Genomic DNA, 16,265 nt, shown 5'->3' with positions numbered 1-16,265 from the left:
GTGGGAGGTGTCCCTGCCCATGGCAGGGGGTGGAATGAGATGGGCTTTAAGGTCTCTTCCAACCCAAACCATTCCAGGATTCCATGATTCCATAAAAGCTGAAGGAGGAAGCGATCACAGGGAGCCCCTGCCCTCCTTAAACCGCTCCAGGAACAAGCTGGAGGAGATACAGCGAATGAAAGAGGAATGATGCTAAAGGGAAAGGGAGGCAGAAGCCCCCCAGGTTCCCCCAGGGCTTGGGAGTTCCATGGAAAGGGGTTGGCTCATCCCTGTGCCACCCTGCCATCGCGGGGCTGCCAGCTGGAGCGCTGGGAAGGGCTGGCACGGAGGGAAATGTCAGGATGAATACTGATTGCACTGGCTCGTCACGCTGTCAGCACCACGTCTGCAAAGTGCCACCCCGGCCTGGGAGAGGGGGGGGAGGACGGGGGTGGGCTCACTCTGAACCGGAGCTCATCACCTTCTCCAGGGAAAAGCACCCAAAAACCCCCCTCAAACTGGCATCCTTCCCCTGCCGGCTGCCCAGGGCTGCCCAATGCTCCATAGTGCTGCCCAGTCCTGCCCAGTACAGCTCACTGCTCCCCAGTGCTCCTCAGTACAGCTCCGTGCTTCCCAGTTCTTCCCAGTACAGCTCACTGCTCCCCAGTGCTGCCCAGTAAAACGCACAGCTCCTCCCCAGTGCACCCGTACAGCACTCTCAGTGCTCCCAGTACAGCACACTGCTCCCCAGTGCTCCCAGTACAGCTCGATGCTCCCCAGTGATCTCCAGCACAGCTTCCCAGTACAGCTCCCCAGCACTCCCAGCACAGCTCCCCAATACTCCTAGCGCTCCCAGTACAGTTCCCTAGCATTCCCAGTACAGCTCCCCAGTGCTCCCAGTACGGCTTCCCAGTGCTCCCAGCACTTCCAGAGCTCCCAGTACGGCTCCCCAGTGCTCCCAGCGCTCCCAGTACAGCTCCCCAGCGCTCCCAGCATTCCAGAGCTCCCAGTACAGTTCCCCAGCACTCCCAGTACAGGTACCCAGCATTCCCAGTACAGCTCCCAGTACAGCCCAGCGAACACCCCCAATTCGCACTGCGGCGGGCACAGGCCCCTCCCCCTTACAGACCCCGCCCACCACATCAGACCCCGCCCACCACACAGGTCCCACCCCTATGACCCCGCCCCTTCTCTGGCCCCGCCCCTTCCCGCCGTGTCCCTGAAGGCGGGCGAGCGCCTCTTCCCCTTCCGGCAGCCCCTTCCGCCGCTCTGATTGGCCGCGGCGGCTGCCGCTCAGCGCGCTGGCCAATGGGTGAGCGGAGCGCAGGGCCGGGGGCGGGCGCTTCCTTCGCTCGGGCCCGTCACGTCGGCGCGGCCTGAGCGGGGGAGGCGGGATCGGCACCGGCACCACCGGGATCGGGATCACCGGGATCGGGATCACCGGGATCACCCGGATCACCGGGACCATGTTCCGCCGCAAGCTCTCGGCGCTCGACTACCACAATCCCGCCGGGTTCAACTGCAGGGGTGAGGGACTGAGGGGGGGGCCGGGACGGGGTTTGGAGAGACCCGGTCTGGGAAGGTGTCCCTGCGCACGGGACGGGCTTTAAGGCCCCTTCCCACCCAAACCATTTAATGATTCTAGTCTGTTAATTAGGATAAGCTAGTTAAGGGTCTGCTGGGTTCCCATCGCAGCTCCCCGGGCTCAGGGCTGAGCTGCAGCGCAGGATTTAGGACACGATAATATTTGCAACGTGATAATAAAATCGCGTGGTTTTACTGGGATGTTGTGTGCTCGCATCTTTTTTTTTTGCGTGTCCCAAGTTCCTCCCGGTTAACCGTTTCTTCTTTTTTCGCTTAAAGGGTTTGTTTTGCCAGTTTAGAAAATTTAGAAGGTCTTACTCAAAGGTTTCCTTTGTGTGTGCTGTGACCGTGTCTCTGTTTCTTATTATAAATAGGAATTAAATTTTTTTGCAGTGAGGGTGGTGAGGCCCTGGCACAGGTTGCCCAGAGAAGCTGTGGCTGCCCCTGGATCCCTGGAAGTGTTCCAGGCCCAGGCTGGACAGGGCTTGGAGCAACCTGGTCTAGTGGAAGGTGTCCCTGCCCATGGCAGGGGGTGGAACTGGATGAGCTTTAAGGTCCTTCCCAGCTCAAACCATTCCAGAATTCCATGATTAAAGCTCCTCCGATGCCAAAAGGTTTTGGAGGGCTGGTGACACCCAGAGCTGTGACCTGCTGTGTCCACAAGTGGGTTCTGTCACCGTAGCACAGGTACAGACCAATTGCTTCATCCAATCTGAATATCCCTGTGTGGACCACAGCCTTTGTATATGGAATTCCAGCTCCCAAATAATGAGATTTTGAATCAACAGTCAAGAAGAGTTGAGTCAACAGTAAAGGAAGAAAATGCCTTTGCAGCCACGACATCTGTGTGGTGTTTTTTTGGGGAGGAATTTTGTCTTGTTTGTCTGGAAAACAGAGCTAGAAACTGAATTTCTCTCTCATTTTTTTCACTTTTCCTCTTTGCTTGATAAGTTATAATGGTATTCCCAACAAAACCAACCTGTTGGCTGATGCCTTTTGTTGTAGTCAGTCAGTTACAAGCCAGTTTGAAGTGACTTGAAAGATGGAAACCACTCAGGGTTGGTTATTGGTCAGGGGATACATGATTTTAGTGTTAGATAGAAATATATATACACTTTAAGTTTTGATCCAATTCATACAAATACTGATGCCCTTGAGTGCTTTTACCATAAAAAAAATAAAGTCTTGTTTCTGCCTTTAAGCTATTGGTTAATTCCTGCTTTGTTTCCCTCTCCCAACAGATGAAACAGAATTCAGGAACTTTATTGTCTGGCTGGAAGACCAGAAAATCAGACACTACAAGATTGAAGACCGAGGGAATTTGAGGAACATCCACAGTGATGACTGGCCCAAATCCTTTGAGAAGGTATTTCCTTGTTCCAAACACACTTTCAAGTGTTGGTGTAAATGATGTTTAACAGCTGCTGCAGTTGTTGAATGGAAATGACTCTGAATATTTGTCCTGTCAGTGAACTCTTATATTTTTAGGAATTTAAATGTATTCTTGAGGCCAAACTGGGGGAGTTATTAAGATGGGAGAATTTTGTACAAGGTTTGCACTCAGCTTGTACAAGAGGTGGAGTATCCACCCTGATCCCTTTTTTTTTTTTTTTTGCCTGATCTGACTCAGCTCTTGAAGCAGAAGGAAGGTTGACTGCAAATAAACAGCTTCTTTTCTGCATTAATGATTGCCATGTACCAAAAGGAAAGTGGATTAGGCTGTGCCAGCATGTGGAAGAAAGCTACAGCTCTGCACCTCGTGGCATTCCAGATGGATGGCTTTCCATGGCTGGCACAAAGCCATCGTGCATGGGTGATCTCCTCTGTGCTCCTGACATTCTGAGTCACCACGAGGCTGTTGAGCTTTTCCTCTTGCTTCCCATTTCCCTTTTTTTTCCAAACAGCCCAGCAAAGAGCTGAAAGTGCAGCTCTGTAATGCTCAGAGCCCGTTCATCCCACTTTTTTTTCCCCCTGGAATCACGTGCTGTGCTCACTGCCCAGGAGTTGCAGTGCTCAGGCTTTGCAGGGGGATCCTAAATCATTCCAATATTCTATAGATAAATGTAGATGTTGTTGGAATTACTGGCAGCAGAGGGACACAACAGAATGTCCTGGCCTTTGGGAGTCTTGGCAGCAGCCTGGGCTGGATCCTGTGTTCTGGGCTGAGAAGAGCAGAGACAGAATGTCAGCCACTTTCTGTTCTCTCTCGTTATACACAATCCCTAAAAAAGGGAGAATTACTTCTGCTGCCCCTGGGAATCCTCTGTTTTCAGCATTGTGAAAGCCTTAGGCAGCCTCATTCCTCCTTCCTGCTCCGGGTGGGAAGCTTTTGCTGCCATTTGTTCCCCTTTCCCATGCTCCAGTTGCTCTGTAACATGAGCAGAGAGCAAAGAAAGGGTGTGTTGGTTTCTCTGGGTGCAGCCTGGCAATAAATAACATTTAGCAGTGGCACCTCCTTTTTAATAAAAGTCAGACTCAAAGTTAGAGGTGGATTGGGACACTCCAGTATCTCTTGGATGGATCAGATGCCAGAGCAGGAATTCCACAATGATGCTTCTTGTTAATTAATGTCTTCTACCTATAAGGCCTGTGGGAGAGTGACTGTTCCCACAACAGTTCTGTGCTCCAGATTAATTCACACAGGTCAGTAACATCTGTTTGTTTGCTCTTCTCTTTGCTCCTCAGTACATGAAGGACGTGAACTGTCCCTTCAAAATACAGGAACGACAAGAAACAGTGGATTGGCTTCTTGGCTTGGCTGTTAGGCTGGAGTATGGAGACAATGGTATGAGGGAATGGATTTAATGGTTCAGAATGGGTGGGAAATGGGAGTTTCTCTTTATTTTCATGGAATCCCTGAAAGGACCTTACAGCCCATCTCCTTCTACCCCCCTGCCATGGGCAGGGACACCTTCTGCTATCCCAGGTACTCCAAGCCCCATCCAACCTGGCCTGGAACACTTCCAGGGCTGGGGCAGCCACAGCTTCTCTGGGCAACCTGTGCCAGGGCCTCCCCACCCTCACAGGGAAGAATTCCTTCCCAATATCCCATCTCATCCTGCCCTGTGTCAGTGGGAAGCCATTCCCCCTTTTCCTGTCACTCCAGGCCCTTGTCCAAAGTCTCTCTAGCTCTTCTGGAGGCCCTTTATCTTATCTAAGGAAGTAAAATTCTATGGTGGTCTGTGCAGGCATTTGGATGTGTTTAACTGAGAGTGAGAGAGCAGCCTCACTTAATCCTGTGGGACTAATTATTGGAATAATGTTGTTTACAGGCAGTGTAGGAGGGTCCAATTTTCTGATTTTTTTTAACTGCTGATGCAGGTCTTCTTGTTTCCTGCTTTTTCTGTGGAGAAGCCTGAACAGTTGGCATGGATATGATTTCCCTTTGGTTCAGAGGCACTTTGCAGTGTCCCTGTGCAGTGTCACTTCCCTCTGTAGGGAATGTACCTTCCCTTGGAGCATCCATTCCATGCTATTTTTACCTTGGACACAGTTGCATCTAAAACATTTATTGTCCAAGGTGGCCCAAGGAAAAGGGACAGCACAACTCATTCTGACCCCTGCAGTGTTCTGCCTTCCCGAGAACCCTGCTGGAGCTGGGAATGTCTGTCATCTCCTCTTCCAAGTTTTCCCACTTTTTCTTGTTCCCTTGCCTGGGGAATCACAGAGCCGTTTGGGTTGAAAGGAACCTGTAAATTGAAAGGAACCTGTAAAGACCCTCTAGGCCAAACCCCTGCCCTGGGCAGGGGCATCTCCAGCCGGGCCAGGTTCCTCCTGACCTGAATTTTGTCCAGGGCAAATGTCCTGCAGTTGCTCAGGTGCTTCCGGAAGCGCTTCATCAGCTCGGGATCCTCCTTGAGCCGGCGCATCAGCCAGTAGGACTTGCAGCAGGAACCGTCCCGGCAGGTGATGTCTGAGGGTCTCACCTGGAAGGCACAGGGCAGGGAGCCTTGTGATGGAAAGGGCAGAGGGGCCTCAGGGGGCCGAGACTACTCTGGATGATGGGCTTGGCCTCTCCTGGAGAAAGACTCAAGCCTGGCTGGGCTGCCCCAGGCAGAGCTCGTGCCAGAATCATGGAATGGTTTGGGTTGGAAGGCGCCTTAAAGACCATTTTGTTCCAACCCCCTGCTGTGGGTAGGGATGCTCAGCCTGTCCTGGTTTCCTCCATGGTGGCTGAGCCCCACCTCTGCCTCCTGGGGCTGGCAAAGGGCTGGGGAGGACCTTCCTTCTCCCCATGGGCTCCCTGACCACCCTCCTGCCGTTCCCTCACCTTTCTCCAGGGTCTCCTGGCTTTTCTGGCAAGGAGGCGCCCAAGGTAATACCCCAGGAGCAGCAGGCACAGGGCTGAGGTGCTCCAAAAAACCACCTGTGGGGTGGTGATGCCCCCCCTGGCAGTGCCCTCCTGCTCCAGCAGCGGGGGAGGCACATCCCACACCAGGGTGGCCCAGGAGGGAGGGCAGGAAGAGCCACTGTCCCGGGGGAAGAGCCAGGACACACCGAGGGTCAGGAGCAGGGGAAGCTCCGCTCGGAGCATCCTGCTGGGATCGCTGCTCAGCTCAGCCTGGGCCCAGCTCAGGGAGTCTGAACATCCTGCTGGGATCTCTGCTCAGCTCACCCTGGGCCCAGCTCACAGAGCCTGAGCTCTGGTTGTCACTTGTCACCCACCACGTGTCGCCAAACGTGCTGTGATGTCACAAGCCTGGCACCCCACAGGCAGGGAATGTCAGCCCAGGTGCTGGGTGTGTCAGCTGCCATCAAATGCCATGGGCAGGGACACCTTCCCCTAGACAAATTCACAGTGCTTTTGTGAAATATTCATCAAATTCAGACAATGTCAAAAGCATATCTTGCTATCTTTAAACAAAATAAATACAGTTCCATGTGCTTGTTTTCGCCCCATACTCTGTTTCCTTTCAGCTCCCCTGGGGCTGCAGTAGCATAATTGCATTTATTATTTAATTTCTGGATAGAGCAACCCCCATTGTACATATTTATCCCCTTCTCCCTGTGGGATTGCCTTTATGAGAACTTACTCTGAAGTGTATTAAATGCATTATATTTAGTACTACACTTATTCCAATAAGTTATTCTTAGACCCCTCTTTTACAGGGAGTAGATCTGGAACCCTTGGGAACTAGGACAAGGTTATGAAAAAGTTGAGTCAAATCTCCACAGTCACAGCAGTTTCATCTGCTTGTAGTGAGAGTGGGGGTACAAATGTAATTACTGGGGGCAAAAAAATAACAGCCAAGGTGCTGTTTTCCATCATAATTCCTGCAGGGCTGAGCTCTGCCCAACACAAGGATGGGATATAAATACCTGCACTCTGCTTCTCAGCCTTTGGGAACATTAGTAGGGAGCTCCAAAATACCAGTTTATAAGCTCAGAAGGCTCTTGGATAATTAAAACACCCCAAAAAATCCAGGTATAGCGAACTCCAGCTTGGTGCTAAACTTGGAGCTGGTTGTTTTTGTCACTGGCTCTAACGGTGTTCGTGTTTGTCTCTTAATTTTGCAGCTGATAAATATAAGGATTCTACCCCTGATGGTGCTAAAAACACTGACAACACAGCCAAAAATGCAGAGCCACTGATCAACCTGGATGGTGAGTGTGCACCAACCTCCTGGGTGGGAATGGGTTCCATGGCCTGTGTGTTCTTCAGCTTTGAGGTTGTTTAATCCCGTGATGCAGATTTTTAAAGCCCAGCTTAAAGCTTCAGGAGTGCAGAGCTCGTGTATTTTACACCTGCTGGAAGTGCTTCTCTGTGAACAGTGGTTTGAGAGTTAGAGTTGTTTCTGTGCTCCTGTTAAAGAGGAACTGCTCCACGTGAATTCCATATGGATGTGAGCTTCTCCTGTTGGGAAAAAGAAGGGCAACAGGGAGAACCTTTCCCAGCAGAACGAGGTGCCCAGATATGAATAATTAGAGAGGGCTCTTATTGGCAGTGAAGGAGCAGCTGAAGGGTGTTTACCTTGACAGCTTTGCAGAGAGTTCTGTAAATCATAAATACTTACTGTGGGTGAGGGAGAAATAGCAAAATACCTTAAAAATTTTTTAAAAATCCAAGGAATCATGATTGCACGCTGGTTACTTCCATACTGTCAGGTGTTATGTGTTGGTTCAGTCTTCCCCAGCTGTTCCTGTCAAAATAATTTTGGGTTTTTTCTCACTAAAAGTGGAAGTGGTGGAAAATAGCTGTAAAATTATCCCCATGTTTTTTTTCCCATTCCTCCTCCTACAAAAAGGCAGCTGGGAATTGGTGCTGCCCTCACCCAGCAGGCACAGTTCTGCTCCACAGTGATAAAAGTGTGTAAAATAAATATCTGTACAGTAGATGTGAATATTTGTGTTTATATGTTATATTTATAAATATTATATTTTATTTTTATATGTAGGTAGATATAAAATAAACACCTGCATGTAACTTGCTTTATTTTCAAAGACTTTACCTGGTTGTTCTGCAGCCAGATTAAGTGGTTCCTCGCTGCTGTGTATCCATGGCCTTGGAATCATGGAATTCCTAAGGTTGGAAAAGCCCTCTAAGATCATGAAGTCCAACCATTAACCCAGCACTGCCATGTTCACCACTAAATAATGTCCCCAAGTGCCACATCCACCTGTGCTCTGAACACTTCCAGGGAGGGTGATGAATTGCCTTTGCCCATCCCTAAGAGCAATCCAATACCATGGACTCAGGAAGCCAGTTTTATCTTCTGGAATCAGTTAAAGTAACATATATTTTTAATGATAATGGTTATTTTCCAGTGAATAATCCTGATTTCAAGGCTGGAGTGATGGCTTTGGCTAATCTGCTTCAGATCCAGCGCCACGATGATTATTTGGTGATGCTCAAGGTGAGTTTCCCCCTTGTCCCACCTCCTTTCTTCCTTCTTTTCCCCAGTGCCTGGTTTGTGTTTAATAGCTTGAGGTGCAGAGTTACTGATAAATATGAATTTTTAGGCTCAAATGGGAAAAAAAACCCCTTATCCTCTGTGTCTTTTCAAGCAGGGAAGAACATAAAGCCTGGAAATTAATGTAGGGGTAATTACCTTGGTAAACAGTTCAGTTGGAGCAGAGTTCCTTGAGGAACATGCTCAAAGGAGAAGGTTGTATTCCAGTGCTAGAAATTCAGAGAAACTTGAAAATATAGGAGCTAATGATGCAGAGGGTGTTTTAAAACAAACATCCAAGGGAGACCCACAGTTAAAAGTTTCCTCCTCCTTCTCTTGGACTGTTTATTCCTTGTCATTACTCGAGTCAATTTAGTTTTGACAACTAATTATGGCTTTTAAACTCACTAAATAGGATAATTAATTTTCTAAAGCATATTTTTTATGCCTTTAGGAAAATTTGGGGCTTTACTGGTGGAACTCAGTAGATTTGGGGTCAATCCCATACTGTATTTTTTAAATACATTTATTTATGAGACTGTAGCAATCCCGAGCTCCTACTTGATCGTGCCATAAATATGGAAATAAGCTGAGTTTTCTTTGGCACCAAAATAAAAGCATTTCACTGAAAAAAACCCCTGAAGTTCCATTCATGACAGTAATTGTGATATTTGCCAAACTTATTTTGGAGAAACTAAACACCAGGAGTATTGAAGTTTATTTAGTGTGTGTAAGTCTGTAACAGGTCTACTGAAAGAGTGTTATCCTGGTAGCCTGGTTTCTTAAGGAATTCTCAGCCTGCAGTTATCCCATCCATTCTTTCTCAGTCTCTCCAGTATGGTATCCTCCTTTTTTGGGAAGATAAAATAACCCTTGAACCCTTCATCAATCTTTAAAGAGCAGTGAAGATCTTACATCAAACCCCTACCAAAAAAAAACGAACCTAAAATCCTACAAAAATCAGTGAAAAGGGATATGAGGTAGAGAGAGGAGATGCTGGGAATGGTGATGTTGATGACCTGCAGCATGAGCTCAGCTCTTTCCAGACAGAATTCCTTCACCTCTTCTTACAGGATTGTCCAGGGCTGGCAAACTTTACTGGGTCCATCAGATTTGCTCCTGGCAGCTGGAAGAGATAGAATGTGCTTTTTGCATAAATACATTTACAATTATGTCACTGTTTCTCCATTTCTGTCACTGTTTCTCCATTTCTGTCACTGTTTCTCCATTTCTGTCACTGTTTCTCCATTTCTGTCACTGTTCCTACATTTCTAGGCTTGCTTTTTTCGGACAGACGCAGCTGGACAAAACCAGCCTGAATTTTCTTGCTGTTAGTTACAGTGAGAGTAAATCCCTGCAATGAAAATCCATGTTACATGAACAACAGCAGTGCTGGTTTGATGATCTTAGAAGGTGTCAGTGAAACTCTTCATTCCACACCACAATAAGCAGGTTTTCAGTGCACACAGAGGGAATTTATGATCCCTGTTAAGGCTTGGACACTCAGGAGAGGATGCTTAGGGAGAGCCAAAGGGTGCAGGCACACCACAGACATCTGGCCCAGAGCAAGCAGAGATATTTGGAATCCCATTTTATTAATTTAAATCTGGCAGGTTGATCAGGAAGCATCTGGGTAACACAGTTGGATATCTGTGTTCTAAGGCAAAAGGCACTCGGAATTCTCTTTCACAAGGTCTGGTTTCACTGCTGGAATTTACTGGTAAACTCCTCATCAAATCATTCTTCTGTCCAGGCTATTCTCTTCATTTAGAAAGATTTCTAGAAGTATTTTGTGGGAACTTTCTAGGATCAGCTCAGCTTTAATCATGACCAAACCTGGGAGAAATCCTGGGGGAGAAACATGAAGCGGTAAAGCTGCTTCTGCCACGTTTGGCTGCTCATCAGGGAAAGTCTGAGGAATGTGTTTGACAGACCCAGTTCTTCTTTCCTGTGGAAGTCTGCCTGGATGGTATTCCTGCAGTTATTCTTAGAGGCATTTAGAGCTGGAAAGGATCAGTAACTGATGGCTCCGATAGGATTTCATCCCATGTGCTGGAGCCAGTGAGAACGGATGAGCAGCAGGATTGTCAAAGTCGAGGCTGTTCTTGCTCCAGAGTCTAAAATTAACTCCTCTCTGCTCTCAGTCTCTTTTAAAACCTGGGTGGATGGCCTTGCTCCGGGTTTCTCTGCATATGGAAGGTGGTCCAGCACCTACTGGAAGGTGCTGTTAGCAGGAATTCCATCCTGAAGCAGGATTTCCTTCCTGAAGAATCTGCGTTGCTGCAGCGTTTAAGGTGTGAGATCACAGAAAAAGAAAAGTGGTGCTGCTGCTTTTGGGATTGTGATCAGCTTGTTTAGGTTGGAAAAGGCCTTTAAATTATTGTGTCCAACTGTTCTCCCAGCACTGCCAAGGCCACCACTGCCCCATGTCCCCAAGTGCCACATCCACACGGCTTTGAAATCCCTCCAGGGATGGGGACTCCACCACTGCCCTGGGCAGCTGTGCCAGGGCTGGACAACCCTTTTGGGGAAGAAATTTTTCCTAATATCCAATTTTAACCTCCCCTGGTGCAAATTGAGGCTGTTTCCTCTTGTCTTGTGTTTTTTTACCAGTAGAGAAGGTCCCAACCCCTCACCCTGCCCCGACTCCACCCTCCTGTCAGGGAGTTGTAGAGTGAGAAGGTCCCTCCTGAGCCTCCTTTTCTCCAGGCTAAAAATCATGAGCTTTTTGGGCTGTTCCTTGCACTTTGCAGTTTCTGGCCCAGGAGTGGCTGAAATAACTCATGTGGAATTAATGTCCTTGTCTGTTCTGGTTAAGCTTCTTCACACACCCGCGTGAGACACCAGGAGTGAAATGAAATGGTTTGAGGTCTGAAAGAGTTCTCCAAAAAAAAATTGTCACAAAACTGGGTTTGAGGTTATGCTGAGTTATAATTTTGGCCCCTTTTCCCTTGGAATTACTGAGAAATGCACCAAGGCATGAGTTATTTCCTCTCACCTTTCCATGTCTTTCCCAGGCAATTCGCATTTTGGTTCAGGAGCGTTTGACGCAGGACGCCATTGCCAAGGCCAGTCAGTCCAAGGAGGTTTGTATGCACATTCCATGTGTCCAGGATTAATTATTCCACATCAATTAATGATGATAAATGTCTGTCCCCTCAGGCAAAGCCAGTTCTGTATCAACACTTCCTTTAGGAGGGTGGTGGAAGCTTCCTTTATCCTCACCACCCTGGTCCCAACGCACCCAGAGGATTGTGGAGGGTGGTAGGCAAAGCTCTTTTTGTTTCAGTTGGATACAAATATATCTGTGTGATGTATCATGGGATAGCTTTTCCCTTAGTTATTTTCCAGAGCATTACCCTGACTGTTCAGTGCAGCAAGTCTGTAGTATGAGAAGAAATGTATGGCCCAGCTTTTCCTTGGAATCAGCAGCATTGGCCGTGCAAACAGGTTGAAACATTCCTTGTGTGGAGTGTTTTGTTTTGTGCATACACCTCATGTTTGGGGCATGAGATGTTGGTCATCCAACTCCTCCCTCCTCTCTTCCCCAAAAAAAGAGATGGTGAAGGAAACTTCCACCCTTAAACTCAGATTTTGGAGAATTCTTTTGTAACCTCTGTTGGGAGGGTGTTCCTGGGGGTTTTTCAGCTTGTCATTTCTTCAGCATTCCACTTCTCTGCTCATCTCTCTGGCATTTGGCACAGCAGCTGCTGGCTCTGAGTTTGGACACAGCTGGGAAAGGCCTCACCTGCCCTGCAGGTGTATCAGGTGTTTGAGCACGAGAGTCCCTGATAAAGTGACTGGATCTGCTCAAAGAGCCCAAATCCCTTCATCTTTCCTGGCAGCTGCTCACAACAGTCCATGATTTATTTATTATCATCACACTGCCAGGGATGTTTTCCAACAGGGAACCACAGGTGCTCTGAGTTGCAGTAATTGCCAGAAGCCTTGGAAGAGTAAATCAAAGCTTTGGACTGGTATATCCATAAAACTGTTAAAAGAGCAGAAAAATATGAAAGCAGCTGAGACTTGTCTTCATTTTAAGTTCTATAATAATAATAAAACCCAGCTTTTAGTTGTTGTTTTCATAGCTGCAAAGCTGACACACAGGAATCAAGATGGGATTTTCCTTGAGGAACTGGGAATTTTTTTCCTGACAAGGAGTTGCTCATATTCGATAGGTCTCAGGTTGAGATGCCACTGACTGTGATAAATATTACTGGGAGCATATCCTCCTCAGGAGTTCTGAATTTCAAGGGAGGTGGAGAAAAAGCAGGGGGATAGAGGCAGGAAAACAGCTTTGTCTGTGCCAGCAGAGATCATCAACATCATGATGTGTCGGGGGAGTGGAGAAAATATCTCCGAAGCAGAGGGTTGCAGGATAAAAAGAAAGGAAAATTAGAGCTCTGCTGCTGATTTTGACCGGTTTGCTAATGGCCAAAACACTGGCCAGTGGCACTTTGTGTGTTCAGAAACAGGTTATAAATAATAAAAGCTGTGGCTGCTCATGGCAGACAGCTTGATACCCAAAATATCACCAGTTGCCTTCTTGGCGAGATCAGGATGGAGCGGGAAAAGGTAAAATAGGTGGAGAGATGTTCTCTGACTGAAGGATGGGGGTGAGGGTGGTGCTGAGGAAACAAACTGCTGTGGTTGAGGTTTAAATGTACCCAGTAAAAATGAGATTTATCTTGTTGGGTGGTCAAGGTCAGATATTGCAAGATATTTGCGAGGTAAGATATAATTTTTAGGTTATACTTTGAATGGCTGGCAATTCAGTGAGTTCAGGGTTATACTGACAGGAGTCAGATTTATGCTGACAACCTTTTATCTTGGGTTTTTCTCCCCTGGTGAGTGTATCCCAAGTAGGTACAAGTACAACAGATGCCCTTCAGGATCACTTTAGGGATGCTCCCTGGGGATATATTTGAAAGCACGACAAAGTGGGTATTTTTTCCCCCTACTGTGAAATCTGGACACTCTTTTTTCCTCCCACTCCCAGGGAATTTGGTTTTATTTTTAATACTTCCTGCTGCAGGGGAGTTGTCTGTGGTGGTCAGGCCCATTGCAAGTGTTTTGTGCAGCATTTATAAATTAAATTTTTGGGGGATGAGGTTGGAAATGGTCTGTGTAGTCTCTGATGTGCTTGAAGCTGCTGTGCAAAGGAGGATGTGTTTGTTATACTTGTGGTGTGGGCTGGGGGGATTCCAAAGGCAGCTCCCACCTCCCAAAAAGCAGCAAACACAGGGAATGTGGGAAGGAGGCAGGGTAAGGAATGCTGTGCGACCAGGTGAAGGTGACACTCAGTGTTGGAGGAACAGTGACCTCGGGGAATTCATCCACAAAGAACTGACTGGAAAAAAAAAACCAAACACCAAAAAACACACCAGAGTGGCAGGAAGCTCTTTGCAGCCTCAAGTATAAACCTAATTTCTTTAAAAATACACGTAGGAAGTCTGATATATTGCTAGAATCTGTTTGAAGTGGCATTAGGGGCATTTTTATCAGCAGTTTTAACAGTGGAGATGTTCGACTGCAATCTTAAAAATACAAATATTTGCCTATAAAAGCCATGGAAAAGAACCACTTTTTGGAAATGGGGTAAGTAATGAGTTGCAGTCACCATTTTGTATTTAATGTGTATTTTGATCAACTCAGATCCTTTTTTTTTACATGTGTATAAAAGCCTTTAAACAAAATCCTCACCATTTGGAAGCTTTACAACCCCATCACTGCAGAAACTGGTGGTACTGAGCTTTAATGTTTTTGTTGTGCCAAATGCAAAACATTTGGCAAATGTTGAAAAAAGATTACTGAGGCAGCAAAAGTAAATTCTGAGATTTGCAATGTTTAAGTCTAATTTTAAGTGCATTTTGAGACATGGTGAGTAATTATTTAGCGTGACTGCTCCTCTGCAGCTGGAGAGGGTAAAGGAAACAGAGCAATGCTTGTAAATGACCACTAATAAACTCTGCCTTGGAGTGTTTTAATAGAGCAAGTGTTTAGCAAATTGAATGTTTAGTTTATTCCTGAGCTTAACACTTGAGCAAATGCTTTGGGGGATGTTGCTGGAAGTTGTGAGCTCGAGAAACTTTACTACAGAGCATTTTTGCAGCTCTTTTGAATCATCCAATGCTTAAAACCTGGCAGCTGTTTAAAGGCAGAAGTTTCTAAGAAAGCCCAGTTTGTGCAGGGTTTTTGTTTGCCTGGGGAGCGATGCTGCTGGATTGGGTGTTCTCTCCCAGTCCTGGTGTTGGCCTTTTAAGGATTGAATGCAGGCAGTGTGTGTCCAATGGGGTTTGCTTGACAGCTCAGGGGATTATTAACCAGGCAGATTTTTCTGTAATAAAACTCTGGGTTTGGTGTTTGAGGACAGAGACTTGTGTAATCAAACACACACAAGCAAAACTCGTGTCTTCTCCTCCAGAGTTACCTGCTGCATTACTTGCTTTTGTTTACCAAACATACATTTTTAACTGCATTTGAACACGTTTTTTTTTCTTTTCAAAGGGTCTGCCTGTTGCTCTGGAAAAGCACATTCTTGGATTTGACACGGGAGGTGAGCACTTCTCCTAATGTGACTTTTAAACAGCCACAGAGCCTATTACTGTCAAATATGTAGCTGATGTGTCCAGTAAAAAAAACCCTGGAGTGGAAAGAATTCCTCCCTCCCAGCTGGTTATTTATGAGCACTCCTGAGCATTTGGGTTTGGAACAGAAAAGCCTAAATCTGAGCTGGGGAAGATGTTGTTTCAGAGTCATGTTTAAATAACAGCTTTTCATGGCAGCCACGTTTCCCAGCGGAAGGAAGGAAGGAATGCATCCTGCTGTTTGTAAATCCCGCTGCTACCAGCAGAGGACATCTGTGCTGCTTCCAGGGATTTTAGCTGCCTGATTTACCTAAAACCTAATGGAGGCAGCTCAGGTTGGCGTGACCTGATGGGTTATTTATAAGGAATGACCAGGTGACCTGGGACTCCACTAGTCTGGCTCCACGCCACCTAAATCGCTGCTTGGAATGTTTCATACCAGCTTTCCACTGGGAGGTGTCCCTGGCCATGGCAGAGGGTTGGAATGAGATGATCCTTAAGATCCCTTCCAACCCACACCAGCCTGTGATTCTCTGATTCTCTGACCCAACCCTGGATTTTTGAGGGCTGGGTGAGGTTTTGGAGGACACCCCATCCCTCTGTAGCAGCAGGGAAAGTTGTTTCCTATCGCCAGCCTGGAAACCACAACCACCAGCTCCAATTAAGCTCTTCTTAAGTCCTTCCTGTGAGCTAAAAATAATGGATGGAATGAAAGTTTCTCTTCCTGCCCCTCCCCAGATGCTGTTATCAACGAGGCTGCCCAGATCCTCCGCCTGCTGCACATAGAGGAGCTCCGGGAGCTGCAGACCAAGATTAACGAAGCCATCGTTGCTGTCCAGGCCATTATCGCTGATCCCAAGACTGACCACAGACTGGGGAAAGTTGGGAGATGAAGGGATAAAGGCTTCCAGCCCTGTGTGTGTGCTTAGTGCAAGTAGGAACCACCTCCAGCCCCGTACTCCGGCATGCGGCTTGAAACGGGATTGTTTCACTGTTTGGAAAGAAAACAGGAAATTGAATTCTGACTTCTAATGAATTGTCTTTTTTTTTTTTTCTTTAAATAAATGAGATTGGGGAAAACAGACAAATTGTTCTGGTTAGCTCTGGGTTGGCAAATAAGACTTTTTTTCCCCTCTTTTTCAATTGTGTTTGGCTTCGTGTCGAGAGGGGAGCGTTACATAAAACCCTCTTTTGCTGAGGTCCTGCCCTCTGAACAGCTTGC

At 47.1% G+C, this 16,265-nt stretch overlaps 1 protein-coding gene and 1 long non-coding RNA gene across 2 annotated transcripts; one reads left to right on the top strand and one right to left on the bottom strand.

Moving 5' to 3' along the window:
• Window positions 1–1,316: 1,316 nt before the first annotated feature.
• Window positions 1,317–16,131, top strand: RTRAF (RNA transcription, translation and transport factor). Its single transcript, XM_064659623.1, has 8 exons — window positions 1,317–1,506; window positions 2,805–2,929; window positions 4,249–4,348; window positions 7,081–7,167; window positions 8,329–8,417; window positions 11,471–11,539; window positions 14,964–15,012; window positions 15,782–16,131. Exons 1-8 carry the CDS (start codon window positions 1,446–1,448, stop codon window positions 15,934–15,936), a joined length of 735 nt encoding a protein of 244 aa, XP_064515693.1. The 5' UTR covers window positions 1,317–1,445; the 3' UTR covers window positions 15,937–16,131.
• LOC135416453 (uncharacterized) lies at window positions 5,057–6,217 on the bottom strand. Its single transcript, XR_010431586.1, has 3 exons — window positions 5,834–6,217; window positions 5,343–5,489; window positions 5,057–5,252 (listed from the first exon to the last, which is right to left on the bottom strand). It is a non-coding gene; the product is annotated as an uncharacterized LOC135416453 (long non-coding RNA).
• Window positions 16,132–16,265: the final 134 nt, after the last annotated feature.

The sequence above is a fragment of the Pseudopipra pipra genome, chromosome 6 (genome assembly GCF_036250125.1).
Source record: "Pseudopipra pipra isolate bDixPip1 chromosome 6, bDixPip1.hap1, whole genome shotgun sequence".
NCBI lineage: Eukaryota > Metazoa > Chordata > Aves > Passeriformes > Pipridae > Pseudopipra > Pseudopipra pipra.
Note: the sequence above shows the minus strand (reverse complement) of the source record. Positions and strands in the feature narration are given on the sequence as shown.

What these genes read in the sequence shown, in the direction of transcription:
- RTRAF (XM_064659623.1), top strand. Translation starts at nt 1,446, where the DNA reads ATGTTCCGCCGCAAGCTCTCGGCGCTCGACTACCACAATCCCGCCGGG. An exon ending in GCCACTGATCAACCTGGATG is followed by an intron (nt 7,168 to 8,328) that starts GTGAGTGTGCAC and finishes GTTATTTTCCAG; the next exon opens with TGAATAATCCTGATTTCAAG. An exon ending in TCTTGGATTTGACACGGGAG is followed by an intron (nt 15,013 to 15,781) that starts GTGAGCACTTCT and finishes GCCCCTCCCCAG; the next exon opens with ATGCTGTTATCAACGAGGCT.